The sequence below is a fragment of the Amblyomma mixtum genome, chromosome 1, assembly GCF_055824585.1.
Source record: "Amblyomma mixtum isolate Tamu chromosome 1, ASM5582458v1, whole genome shotgun sequence".
Lineage (NCBI taxonomy): Eukaryota > Metazoa > Arthropoda > Arachnida > Ixodida > Ixodidae > Amblyomma > Amblyomma mixtum.
Window position 1 is genome coordinate 256,145,285 of NC_143012.1, and position 14,776 is coordinate 256,160,060.

At 48.0% G+C, this 14,776-nt stretch overlaps 1 protein-coding gene across 1 annotated transcript in view; it reads right to left on the reverse strand.

The window, feature by feature from the left end:
* Positions 1–11,035: 11,035 nt before the first annotated feature.
* LOC149371528 (prolyl endopeptidase) overlaps positions 11,036–14,776 on the reverse strand; it is a 43,021-nt gene continuing 39,280 nt past the window's right edge. Inside the window, exons 18-19 of the mRNA XM_089565786.1 lie at positions 12,476–12,544; positions 11,036–11,215 (exon numbers count right to left, since the gene is read on the reverse strand). Of these exons, the coding sequence (XP_089421912.1) occupies positions 11,150–11,215; positions 12,476–12,544 (135 nt within the window). The 3' untranslated portion in view covers positions 11,036–11,149. The remainder of the gene's footprint in view (positions 11,216–12,475; positions 12,545–14,776) is intronic.

Consider the following 14,776-nt stretch of genomic DNA (forward strand, 5'->3'; position numbering starts at 1 on the left):
GAGTTGGTGCATAGCTTTCTTTTGGGATGGCGTTGCGCACACGAACAAACATACACAGGAAGGAGCAGAAGACAGAAAGAGCGCTCTTTCTGTCTTCTGCTCCTTCGTATGTTTGTTCGCGTGCGCAACGCCATCCCAAGGAAGACAACTTCCTGAAGCTGCCAATTCCCTGAAGAGATTGCAAATAGCAAATTAACTTTTTGCAGGAAGCAATTCTTGCGGCTGAAGAAAAAAGTGAGTCTTCGAGCCGTGTTAGGAGCTCGATTCACTCTGATGGATAGCCCAAGCTGCCACGGTAGAACGAACTGCCTCGTCAAAGATACGTTTTCGTCGAAGACCACCTGCCACAACGGACTGCTCAAGCTGGATGCACGAAGAGACATACAGGTATAGAAGCCTGTCGAGAAATTTACCAACACGCGCTCTCTATCGGGGCGGCTGCGCCAGCTATACAAAGCATGACTAGACTGCCACTCTTTATCGACACAGGGTTGATGCTAGATCAGGTCTCCGTATGTCCAGTAAGCACAACAGGAGCATGTGGAACGTTTCATCTAACCGGCAGCTGCAGTGTGCGTCACCGGAACGCTCGGGCAGCGCACTGCCCTCCAAACAAAGCCTCGCCGGATAGACCTGAAAGCCAGGTGGAACTAGCAGTTTAAAAAACATCGGCCATCTAATTTCAGTTTTTACTGACTGGTGATCGAGCGCTCTACGCGCGAGTGACTCAGACTGCATACGTGAGTGCTATTTTTTTTTCTCGTGCCCGTCAGGCGACTGTGAAAGGGGCAGTCGTGAGTTCGGCCATACCGAGCGAACAACGAGAATTTAGATTTGTAGCCACCGTCGCACAAACTACTTCCTTCATCGGCATGGCCACATGCACTGTGGAGTCCCGCGGTTGGCCAGGATAGCCAAGTAGCGCCACCAGCACGAATCGGTGGTTTCTGAGGAAAATAAATGGCGCAGTAGCTACCACACTTGTCGGTGGACACATCAACCACGCCGTAAGGGAAGGGAGGAAGGTGGGAGCGAAATAAAGAAAGAGGTGCCGTAGTGGAGGTCTGCGCAGTAATTTCGACCACCTGGGGATCTTTATATATAATGTGCGCCGGCATCGCACGGCACACGGGCGCCCTTTGCGTTTCGCTCATCACGAGCGGAAGATCGCACAGTTATCAGCTGTACGTGCGACCACCACGCCTGCTTGCCGACTCTTGCTCGCCGCGGCTGGCCCGGAGAAAAGCTCGCCACCCGCCAGTATACCTATGGCGTTCGGCTGTTGCGCAAAAAGGCCGCCGAATCGAATCCCAGCCGCGGTGACCATGTTACGGATGGGGGCGAAATGCGAACAAACCAGAGTGCTTTAATCACGAATTAGTCACCTCTCATAGCCCAAGTGCAGCTTTGTGACGTTATAAACCCCACGTATCATACCAGCTCGCCACTGGGCGAGACTTCGCGGACAGGGTCCGTCAAAACAAAAAGCTTATGTTGCAGTTCCCAGTCAAAAATTAATAAAGAGAAAAAAAGAAACGCGTTGTATTCCACATGGAATTTCCAGTTGGAAAGTTTCGAACTTTGTATTTGGAATTCTTGTATCAATTAAGCATATAAAAAAATTAACCGTTTTGGAAGCTACAATTGGACTAATATATATGGGAATAAGGCCTCTACGGAAATGAGGTCAAACAAGCAAGCATGCATGGTGCATAAAGTCACAGAAATATTGCAGATTGGAACCGCTGACAAGACACCAGACCAACAAGTATAATGCACTTTATCGTCGAAATTAAATACACATGTATGGGACCCTCCTGCTGGAGGAAGTGGCTTGAATAAGGTTGTTCCATTTAATCACGACCGCAGCGATGGTGCAAACGATGAGAACCACAGGCAGATATATCTTTTACAAGACCCTGATTAAAGCTTGCTCTTCTGTGTTGGCTTGTCGAGAGCAATGCGCAGATCCCGGTAAAGAAAAAAGACAAGAAAGACAGGTTTTGTAGCGGCGCTACTACCACACTAGCACCGCCGGCGGCGGGGCCAAAGACGAGAGCGAGCGCGCAGACAACAGTACATCAACAGCCAGCTCATCGGTCCGCTCCGCCAGCTGGCTATCGACTCCCTCGACAAGGTCCGAGGAGCGGCGATAAGCGGATTAGACACGCATGCCGCCTTTCTCTGTATGTACACCGGCCCCGCTACACGCGCGAACCCCAGGGAGCTGAGGCGGGATGTCACGTGATATGCCTGGTCCGCGGGCGAACGCTCCGTCGTGTAGCTCCGATGAAGGTGGATACAGGGGGCAGGAGGGGGGGAGGGGGGGGGGACGTCACGTGATCTGATGACGGCATAACTGCCTCGATCAACCAGCGAATTTTATTTCCGTGATGAGGCTTCTAATGCCGCCGCATTAAAACTCTCGGAGTGACCTACTTGGGGCAAGTACTCACCGCAATCTGAATCACGAGAGATAAACTAGGAGAATAAGAATGGGGTTAATTGGAGAGACATGGGAGGCATTTGCCCTGCAGCGAGCGTAGTCTGGCTGATGATGACGACGGGGTGCATTTGGCAGGCACTCTCAGTAGGTAAACAGCAGTGCACTAATATCCCTCAAGAGGAAAGTGTATAACAGCTTTTTACTCAACTACGAGGCAGAGACATGGATGCTGACGAAAAGGGTTGAACTTAAGTTTAGGACGACGCAGCGAGCTATGGAAAAGAGTTTAGTTTAGTTTAGTTTAGTTTATGGGGTTTAACGTCCCAAAGCGACTAAGGCTATGAGAGACGCCGTAGTGAAGGGCTCCGGAAATTTCGACCACCTGGGGTTCTTTAACGTGCACTGACATCGCACAGTACACGGGCCTCTAGAATTTCTCCTCCAAAGAAATTCCAGCCGCCGCGGCCGGGATCGAACCCGCGTCTTTTGGGTCAGCAGCCGAGCACCATAACCACTAAGCCACCGCGGCGGCCTATGGAAAAGAGAACAATAGGTGTAATGTTAACGTTGTGAAAGAACAGCGTGAAAATAAACAGCACTGAAAACAGATGTGCACGCGCACTCGTGGGTGCCTGTTCTTTTTCTGTTCCGTTTATTTGTGGTGTCTTCTTTCACAACGTTAAGTCACCAACCCGCCCAGCAACGTTCTTTAATGTAACGTCGACAGGCAGGAAGAGAGTAGAGTGGGTCAGGGAACAAAGGATTATAAATAGTATACATCTTCGCCGAAATCAAGCGGAAATAAGCAAGGGCGGGGCATGTAATGCGAAAGTAAGGTAATCGATGTTCGTTTAGGGTAGCGGTGTGGATTCCAGCAGAAGGCAAGCGTTACATTCAGGTTGGTGGTTGAGATTAGGAAGTTTTCGGGGATAAGGTGGCCAGAACAGTGTTAATTGGAGGGATACGGGAGATGCCTTCGTCCTGCATGCAGTGGGCATAATTAGGCTGATGATGATGATGGAGGCTTTTCCAGGCGTTCCATCTCCGAAAGGCAGGCTGTGAAAGGAAAACGATAGGTGTAACGTCCAGAGACAGGAACAGCCGTCAGGGCTAGCTGATTACACGTGCTGTTCAAGCATGGAATTGAACCCAGGCCGCCGGCGGGCGAGATGACGTCACATCCGACCTCAGTAACAATCGCTGCCACGTGCAGACAGCAGAAACAAACAAAGAAAAAAAAAACGCGCGGCGCAAAACCGCGTCCGCCCAAGCGGCGACGATCGTTTCAGCAACAGATATCGATGAGGTTGTTGTTGCGACTGCGGGAAGTGTGAAAGGGAAAGTACACAGTGCGGGCTTGTTGCGAGGTGCACCATATCACAAAAGCCAGTCATCCTTGCTTTTGCAAACCGTTGTTAGCACTTCACGCAAAAGAGATTAGCTTTTCAGACAAATTCCTCGGTAATCAAATGGCCGTCTTGTAATCTTTCTCCGTTTCGGTTGCCTCGAGAGCATTTTGGTATGCACTATTTTTTCCGCTTCTGTATCTTGCGACATGCGCGGTTGGTGAGTAAGGAATGTTGACGGGCTAGTTGGTTATTCATCTTGAAACTTGGGAAAAAACCCACCTAGGCGCAAATGATTTCACGACACAAAAAGAGACGAGGAGACAACGGACAGTGTTTCTTTTCATTTCGTTGATTGAAGGACAGTCGCGAGTTCAGAGTTGTGTGTGTCGCTTTTTTCTCGTTCATCCAGTCTGCGCTCTGGTTTCTTCTATTCTGGATTCGTACCGACCAGCCCAGCGTAGTGAAGGGCTCCGGAAATTTCCGCCACCTGGGGTTCCTTAACGTGCACTGACATCGCACAGTAACGGGCCTCTAGAATTTCGCCTTCATCGAAATTCAGCCGCCGCGGCTGGGATCGAACCCGCGTCTTTCACTGCCCTCTTATGACTCAAACATGAACCAACTCGCTCAAACCGTGGCCTCCGCGATCAAGCGCTCCACGCTCAAACACAACTGTCCAATTATGGAACCAGATTTAAGCCCAAACCCCAATAACACTTTCGAGGCGTGCCCACCTGCGCTGCAGAAGTACAGAGGGCAAAACACATGCCTGGAACAACCAAACTTTGCGTTCCGGAGCTCCCAAAGCCGCTGCAACCAAGAAGGCAAAAAATGACGATGAAATTCCATGAGTTTAACAGCCCATGTTTACATCCAGACCATTTTTAACCAAATCTAATCGCTAGTTATCGCGTGTTACGCCCGAAACACGCTCAGAGCGTGTTCTAGACATGCGTTTTGCCCTCTGTACTTGCTGTTGGGCTGGTCGGTTCACCACGAATTTTTGAATGGCGCTCTTTCTGTCTCCGTGTCTTCCTGTGTTTGTTCTATTGCGCCATTCAAAAATTTTATTATGCGCCAACGCGTATTGCTGGAGCGGGTCTGCGCATGCGCGGTCGCCATTCTGTCAAGTTGTCCCCGCCTCGTAACCGCTCGCCCATTGGCCTTGTCGCACGCGGCCGCTGTTTTGCCTCCCTTATCGCGCACGACAAGCCGGTTAATGTTAAGCGGCTCCCCTGTTTGTCGCTTCTATCAGATCAACACTTGTGACCCGAGGCTCGCTGCCCTGCTGCAGCCGACCCATGCCGACGCGCTTGACTAGAGAATTTCACGCAGCGAAGAAAACAGTAGTCGAGGCACCTGCATTCAGCTCGTTCTGCACGTCGGCGCGTGTGACAATGTCTGGAAGATCTGGCCGCCACGCTCGCGCTTGATCCAGCGCATGCGGAGACCACGCGCGTCCGAGTGGGCGTAGATGCTGACACTAAACCGTGCTAAACCTAATACAATTCTTGCGTCGCATTTCGTCGCGTCGTTGGACGGCGTTCGTGGACAGACATTTGCAGCGATTTTGTGCCCATTTTCGCGAGGCATGCGAGACAAAAAGAAAAAGGGACGGGGAGGCTCGGCGCATGCGCAACACGTCACATACGTCAGCGCCAGCGTAAGCTGCGCATCCTGACTCATTGTCACGGAATAGCCGCGCAGAAACCTTCTTAACGGCCACGTCTCCACGCATCGCCCTATTTGGTCTAGAGGGACAGTAAGGGCAGAAGAGCAACCGCAATCGGCAGATGCGAGTCAACGATGGGAGATCCTGGCGATACGCCTATCGAGACGTCGCGCGTGCTAACGACAACACGACCACGAGCCGACAAGGAGACGCCCCGTCGGACGACATGGTCATCTGGCAGCCGCTACCTACGGAAACGCAGAACTATACTGAAGTTCAAGCCAAGATTGCGACGCCCCGTGGTCTCAATAGTCAACCTAAGCAGCTGAAACAGTTTTCATCCCTGGTTGGAGACTTGCTGTCATATGTGCGGATCTTTTCTCTGTTTGTTGTGCAAAAAAAAAAAAAGGGAGGGTGCACAAGAATGTTTCACGGAAGCTACGCCAATTCACTGCAACTTTACAACGCTTAGACAATCGCCGAGCAATGAACCCACTTTGTTCAACCAATGCCTAGAGAGGTTATGGCAAATGCGCGCGACACAACGGGGAGCTACAAGTTTAGACAATTAAGCTCCGCCTTAAAGGTATGACGTGAAAGTGTTAAGGGGCTAATGCCATGTGTGTGGCATTAGCCCACATATGGCAATCCTCATCCCACTCCTGGTGCAGAGGTATAGCGATGCGCCACTGCCCAGCGATACATGGCAGGCGTTGCCACTGGTGGAGCTTGTACAACGGTGCCCTCACGAGCAATCACTGATTTAACTGCCACCTGCCATGGTGGTCAGCCGCCGCGGTGGCTCAGTGGCTATGATGCTCGGCTGCTGACCCAAAAGACGCGGATTCGATCCCGGCCGCGGCGGCTAGAATTTCTTTGGAGGAGAAATTCTTGAGGCCCGTGTACTGTGCGATGTCAGTGCACGTTAAAGAACCCCAGGTGGTCGAAATTTCCAGAGCCCTCCACTACGGCGTCTCTCTCTCATAGCCTTAGTCGCTTTGGGACGTTAAACCCCATAAACCAAACCAAACCAAACCAAACCATGGCGGTCATTTGCCCCAACCTGGTGGGCGGGTTCTGGTGACTCCAAAAAGTCACGTGACCTAGGCAGCCCACCTAGGCTGCTTCTACAGGGATTTTTCACTCATCAGTAATCACTTAAGGTATTCGAAGCCAGTGTCCTGCAAGGTTCTATATTGTCCTTCGTTGTTTAACTTGTGTTAATGACCTTGCAAATACGGTGCCTGTTTTTGTTCCAATATGCTGACAACACTGTTATTGTTTCACGTGCAAAACAATACATAGATTCCATTGCAGCATTACAGAGGGCAACTATTAAGGCCATGGACTGGTTTAAGTCTAATCTTATCAATGTTAATACATCTAAAAAGCAGCAGACATGCTTTCATAATCCACTAAAAAGAATTGAATTGAGTTACCCTGTCTCTTCGCATACCTCCGTCTGTTCTCAGTGCAACTGTGAGCCAGTGAATTATGCACCATCGGTCAAATATCATGGCCTGATCTTTGGCAGAGATCTCTTGGAACTCTCACCTTTCTTCTGTATATCAGCGGCTTCGTGCCGCATCATGTGTGCTGTATAACATATCTTATGCCCTTTTCCATTAGTAAATGTGTTGCACATGCTCTAGTGTATAGTATGCTTAGATAAGGCTGTGCCATCCGTTGGTAACGAAGGCTGAATCTCTTCTAAAAAATATTTCATACAATTTGTCCATTGAGAGTGGTATCGATATATTTAGAAGATTAATGCTCCCTAACTTGAACGCTCTGTTCACTAAAACATTTTTGGTACAGCCAGTATACTATCCCATAAGTTCCTACATGCGATTTAAGGCCAAAATGCGTTTTGCATTCCCTGCCACTCAGCACGGTATGTGCCTGCGTGTTTGAATAGCCTACTGCCTAGTGTATTCCGCGTGAAAACGAAATACAGACTGCAAAAGAAACTATGCGGTTTGTCATTACGTCGCTTCCTGCTCCATAAGTGTCTTCTCGTTAATGCATAAACTTCATGCTGTCATTTCTTTTTGAATGTTTAACGCCATATCTTTTGTGTTTTCGAATTTTCCATGCGTCTAAGTCACTTTGCCAGGTTTGTTGCAAAGTCTGCACTTTATTCCTTTTGATATTTTTTTGTTATGATATTGTTCACTCTCTGCCAGGCACTGCCATTCAAGCCCTTTGAGGCTTAGGTAGGCCTTATTCTGTTTGTATGTCAAGTGACACGAATAAAGGTGCTACCTATCTATAACAATGATGCCACCAGGATTTTCTCCACAACCGGAGCTTAATGCTCTCGCGTTAAAAAATGCAACAGAACATATTGTCAAGTGGCTGTGTAGACAGCATGGGCAAAGACATTGTCTGTAGACAAAACAGTGGCGTGAAACTGAGTGTTTGTTAGGCTAATCTGCATCCACAAACACCCAACTAGGCGGCGGTGATAGTAGCGAGTACGCTCGGCAGTCTGCGAGGGTCAGAATCCGTGGCGCACTAAGCCACACTCAATCTGCTTGGATAGATGGATGAATGGAAGACAGAGCGTCCCCTTTGAAACACAGTGGTGGCAGTTGCCAACTTGCTCAGAATTTTTTTATTTATATTTTTTAATGGCGTAATAAATCTCTCTTACTGCACATGCCTTTTGCAAGATCTTTCTCACCCTCTGAGGAGTGCCTGAAAATTCGCTTGCTAACGAGGGTGACACGCATGCACGGAATGACTGTGTGGAAAAAAAGAAAGCGTATTCAAACATAGCAAAGAACTATAAGGTGCGAAAAGCACCTACTACAATGTTTGCTGATAAATCTGGTCTCTTCTCGTGCCTCAAAGCACAAGGCCTGCTGCTTCGAGCATGAACATTACAAAGCGTCCCCATCCATGATCAAATGAAGGCAAAAAGAACAATGACTAAACGCACATCTCTGCAACAAGCAGCTTCGTACAATCATCTCAGTGAAGGAAATGTTGAGAAAACAATAATGAGCAATGCTTAGTCACCAGTCCAGTTGTCCTGGATGTGCACAAAGGGCATGAAGCAACACCTGGTTTTTAGGCTCTTAAGCAAGCCAGTCATGAACGACTATTGCACCTGACCGCAGTGCGTTTTTTTTCTTAATTCGAAGACTTGACATGTGGCATAAAAGAGGATACTGAAAAGCTAAAGTTGTTCTCTTCCAGAACTTGAGCAGGCTCCTGCGCTTAGCGTTGTTGGTTATCCAAAAGGAAAGGTGTACCTGATGTAAAAAAAATAGTGCAAAGGAAAACACATAAGACAGATCATGTTTCCTTCGCACTATTCTTTTACATTATGAACCTTCACCAACTCGCCCAAAATTAAGCTTTAAAGGTGTTCCTCCCTTGTAGCCGTAAGTCCAACTGACTGACAAATGGCTACTCAAGCTGAGTAGTCTGTGCTGGCAACAGTCCAGGTAAATAAACCACCGAAAGAACAGTAGAACAGAAGCATAAGCCTGGTGTGCTGGCCTAATCCCTTTACACCAGACCCTGCGGGGTGTAATGTTGCTTGTGTATTTTCCAGGGTGTGGCATCTTCAAAAGCATACACAGCACCTTGTTTCCTGTACTCTTCAGGCTAAAGCATCTCGAAGCATCTGGTGTGCTGGCCTAATCTCTTTACACCAGACCCTGTGGAGGTGTAATGTTGCTTGTGTATTTTCCAGGGTGTGGCATCTTCAAAAGCATACACAGCACCTTGTTTCCTGTACTCTTGAGGCTAAAGCATCTCGAAGCATCTGGTGTGCTGGCCTAATCTCTTTACACCAGACCCTGTGGAGGTGTAATGTTGCTTGTGTATTTTCCAGGGTGTGGCATCTTCAAAAGCATACACAGCACCTTGTTTCCTGTACTCTTCAGGCTAAAGCATCTCGAAGCATCTGGTGTGCTGGCCTAATCTCTTTACACCAGACCCTGTGGAGGTGTAATGTTGCTTGTGTATTTTCCAGGGTGTGGCATCTTCAAAAGCATACACAGCACCTTGTTTCCTGTACTCTTCAGGCTAAAGCATCTCGAAGCATCTGGTGTGCTGGCCTAATCTCTTTACACCAGACCCTGTGGAGGTGTAATGTTGCTTGTGTATTTTCCAGGGTGTGGCATCTTCAAAAGCATACACAGCACCTTGTTTCCTGTACTCTTGAGGCTAAAGCATCTCGAAGACGAAACCAATGCGACTGTCAGATGGCCACTGCCCCACACTAGAGCAATCATGCTCGAAGCAGGCTCAGTAATGGCGCTGTTCACTGCCATTCTGCGCCAACACTCCCTCCTCCCCATCCTCTCGGCAAAACAGCCTCCTCCAGTCGGGCCAGGCTTTGTCGCTCTCAGACAAGAAAGCCTACTTATGCAAAAGACATATTTTACAGTTACATTTTGACTTGTGTCTGGGGTCCAGTCTCCATCCATACAACTGCCCAGGTGCACCTGTGCTTATCCTGTGCATAGATGCACCTGTAGAGAGACTGGATATTGTGAAATGGGCTAACATTCCTTGTACAGTTACCACTGCATTATGTGGTCATTGGTGGGAGCCCACCTAATCCAATATAGGCTTCAGCTCATCTGGATAACAGAGGAGCCCCTGTGCCTTTACAAGTGTAGATGATGAATGTGTGTGAACATGTAGCCTCTGTGAGGATTTTGTTCTGAGCATTACAGCAAGAAAGTACCCTACTGTGTAAAAGAGTAATTAAGGCATAGCGCGTATCAGCCTGCAAGTCTTTTGCAGACCTGCCAACTGCACCCCCCGTGCGGCAACACTCGAACAGCAGCTTGTGTACACAGTCAGCTATGCCCCCCCCCCCCCTCCCCAACATTACCACCTGAAATGCCTACACAAAGGCTGATGAGATACATGCCCTGTCCCAGCATGCCAACTACATGGTAAAATGAAAGAAGAAATCAATTAACTCCCATTGATGTCTCCTTGGCCTGCCTATGCAGGGCACCTGAGAATCCTTTCCTTTCCCCATGGGTCAACTCCACTATACTTGCAGAGAGCTTTCTGTGGCACTGAAGTCAAGCTTGGAGGATTGAAGTGAAAGTGCCGTTTCATGGCAGAATATAGTCCTCAACACGATAAGGTCGTGACTCCAACAAGCGAGAAATTTTACGTAAAAGTACATGCTAAATCCCATTTTTTTGACAGAAAAAGTCCAAGACATAAATATTAAAATGGGACTACCAACCCAAACCATCCCTTCCAAGACTGACCCATAAATCTGCCCCAGCCATGAGTACAGCTCAGTACATATATCTGAAACGTCTCGACTGTAGACCGCCATTAACAGAGTGTTTTGTCACCCCCATGCTATGCAATTCATTTTCATTAGTACCCATGCTGATCCTCTTTTCTTTTTTTCCCTCCATGCCATGTAAGCCAGCACAGTATGCCGCAACCAAAAATTAACATTATCCACATAGGTCGGAGCTAAAAGGAACATGTGAGCTGAAAGGCGTACCTTGAAATAGTTATCGAACTGCTCAGACAGGCTTACGCTGAGAGCAGACATGAGAGCAAGACACGTAGTTAAAGTTTGAGCAAATGTGTAATTTCTCACAGCAAGAAGCCGCTCGCGATTTTGACAGCAGTAAGAAAAAAAGAAAAAAAAAACTGTGCAAGAGCAGCATGATGATGGCACACCTAATCCTTGTACTCCAAGTTGAGGCAATTCACAACAAAGCTGTATGTGTCTGTCAGCTCATCAATCTGGAAAAATAAAACACAATTACAATGAGTGTGTTGGTGTAAAAACCCAAAGCATTTTCAGCAAAAGTGCCTTTTATTGTTAGTATCTGAATTCACTACTTAGCTATGACAGTGGGGAGCTATCAATCAACAGCAGCCAGAATTCAAGCTTAGAGAAGCTCAGGCCTGACAGATTACTGTCTGCCTCTGCCCAAGAACACCAACATTTCACTGTACACCATATGTCCCACATGACATGAAGAAATGCTTCATCACAGGAAGTGCAACAATGTTGTTGATGCTGCCAGATGTGTTCCTGCAACATGGTGCAGGCCATGCTTGCAGACAAAGCACAATGAGTGGCCACTGCTGCTGGGCACAACTTAGTTTGGGGTGGGACTTTTCGAATCTTATTTTTCAAAAGTTCAACGAACTTCCTTCTCTCTTTATTACACAAGTTTTTTTTGTTGTAATTATTTCTGTTGGAAGAATCACTGGCAGTTTTCAGTGATGCCTATACTCTCTGAGCTCTTTTCCTTAGCAGAAGCAGCTCAAGTGCTAGTAATGAACAAATGGTCACATTTAGAATTCTACCAACAAGAGGAAATATAATTGCACTAAAAAAAAAGTAGACTTGAAATAGTTAAATGACTGCCCGGTGAGACAAAATCTTAAGTGGAAGCTTATTTCTCAAATCTGGGCTGCGCAAACACGCAATAAAAGCAACAGCTAGGCGACTGAACTAGACACACATGCATTTTTTCAAGGCTAAGACATGAGAAACTAATCGCTTTCATGTTGGAACCACTTTATCTTGTTGCAATAATGCATATGCACATGTTTTCTTTGCTAAGTCACACACACTGATTTTTTTTATTGCTGTAAACTGCACAATTAACTTTCAACAATCACGCAAGAGGCTGCCAGGTCCAGCAGGTGAAGCACAACAAGGAGCTAACTCCGGCCTCTGAGAACCACCAAGCAAGTGGTACCACTTTTTGAAGGACTTTTACGGCTTTTGTAGATGTGCCACTCTAATTTGAAGTCTCGAACTTCCTAATTACCTCTGCATCAAACCGTACAACAGTCTCACGCAACCCAACGATACCTCTATCTCCCTGCGACGCTGGCTTCTGTACTGTGTACCATTTTCACTCAAGACTGAACAAAACCAGCATCAAATGGCCCTACCTCTACTCACAGGACATAGAACCTTCAAGTGTGCATGCTCAGCACTTCTGGCACTTCACAACAGAGTGATACAAAAATTTCACTGCTCACCACTTTGGATATAGGTTTGCCGTGTCCATGGCCGGCCTTGGTGTCCACATGGATCATCAAAGGATTCATCTGCACACATAGGAATGAACCAAATGCATTGGAGGCACTCGTAAGCATCAGAAATTCTTTATTCTCCCCTGGATTGAGGGCATGCATCAGAGCTCCAACGGTTGCGAGGAAAGCCAGTGCTAGTAGGTTTATCCCACACAGTCACATATTCTCTTTATGAGAAAAAAAAACTAAACCAGTTTACTTCAACAAACACGCATTCATCTATTCACGAAAATAGCTAAATCACAGTACATCGCTCGGTAAATGCCCTCCAACCCAGCCTTATTGTAGGTAACTTACTCCCTCAAAGAGCAGACTCTCATCAATTGAAACTTCCAGGGAGAAATTTTTGTTTGGTTTGGTTTGGTTTATGGGGGTTTAACGTCCCAGAGCGACTCAGGCTATGCACCCAAAGTGCACCTCAATATGATCCAAGAATAAATGTGATTTTCTTTATTGATATCTATGCATATGAATAGCAATTTGGAACCTTTTCTCCTTGCAAATGTGCAGGGTCATCCACTTCTAGCTTGAACATGCGTGCAGCATGGCTGTGCTCTTCAGAACACCAGTGTGTCCGTTGCAAGTGGGCATCAAAGCGAAGTGGCAGAGACAAGAGGCACCAGCTCTAGGTTCCAATATGCCTATGCCACTTTGCTTCGATGTGTGGCCGTGTCGGACGTACTGGTCATCCTAAAAGCACAGCCATACCTCTCGCATCTTCAAGCTGAAGGTAGATAACCCTGTGCAAGGTACTGAGTTCTTCAATCAACCAGAAGTCTCCAACAGGTTGTGTGGTTGGAGAAAAAAAAAAAGTTAGTACTAGTAATGCACTGGTTTCCGAAGCCATGTTAGCCGGGACTTCAAATGGACATCCGAGTTATCCAAAAGTCGAATTATTCAGGCTTGAGGGATATTTGAATAATTATTTTCAGAGTGGAAGTTGTGGGGATACACATGAATCCCCTGCCCCATTGTAACGGCCGCGCGTAATAATCACGCGATGCTATGCGCGCGCCGTTCGGGAGGTTTTGCGAGGGAGGGCACTCATGCCACCCACGCTTCCTTTCACTCCCCGCCGCGACGCCGCCGCGGAGACTTTCCCTCTTTCCCCTCTTAGAACGGAGAGACCTCCTCTCCACAGCCCGGGAGGAGACGCGTTTCTCCCGAGGCTTGCTCGTCTTCTGGCGGGAGCCGTGCACACGCACGGATCAGAGGTCTGCCACGGAGACCGCTGCCCTTATCGCCCGGCCACCGCGTGTGACTTGACCGCCGCGGGCCGTGAGCGAGGAACCGCGCGAGGTGAGCGGAACCTTCTTCCCCCACATTTTTGCGTGCGTTCTTTCCTTTGTTTTTCACCCCCGTACGTGAGCGGAACACTCTCCCTAGTTACGGCGGTTGTATTGTTGCTGCTGCACTGTATTGCTCGGGAGCAATAAACGATCCTCCGAGTAGCATACTCGTGTTTGTCCCCTCTGGCCCGAACCCGCCGTGGTTGCGACTCACCGCACCGCGGGTTGGGAGTCACAGCTCTGACTGCTAGGGCTGGCACGCTGGTGATAGAGAGCGACAACTGCTTCTAGCCCTTTGAGCGTTATCACAAGAATAACCCCCATAAAGTACAGCTAGCGAATTATCGATTTACACTGCGCCGCTAACCTAACATATCCAACCTCGGCTGCCACTCTTTCACGCACTGGGAGTGTTGGAGAAAGTTTTAATCATGAGGAGATGCGGGTCCTGCAATGAAAATTTTTATTATTAGAGATACCGTAATGAAATTAGGTATGCAGAGTAAAAGCTCAGTGATTTAAACTGCAAGGGACCGGAAAAAATTTAGAAATATTGAATAACCCCCCAAAAATTTGACAAGAACCACTTTCATCCTAGTGATTGTTTTTGGTCAAAGGTGAGCACAGCGTGACAATAGACAGTTTTAGCTGTGCGTCCGCAAGGGCTTAGCGTACGCAAGGAGCTTGCGGGGACCGTAGTGCGCATGCGCAGAACGCAAGCGCGATCCGTGCGTCTTGCGTACGTATGTAAGCCAGCGGACTTTGCGTTGCGTTGCTTGCGTGGCTTGCGTGGTTAACGCTGGCAACATGGCAGCGCCCTGCACGCCCGCTTCGGACCAAATACTGCACCGCCGCTGCATTTTTCGACGCAATAGCTCGCTCTAAACGGTTGTATTCACTTTTATTTTGTGCATTCTCACCCCTCCGTAATGATATAGGTGACAAATAGTCATCGTTT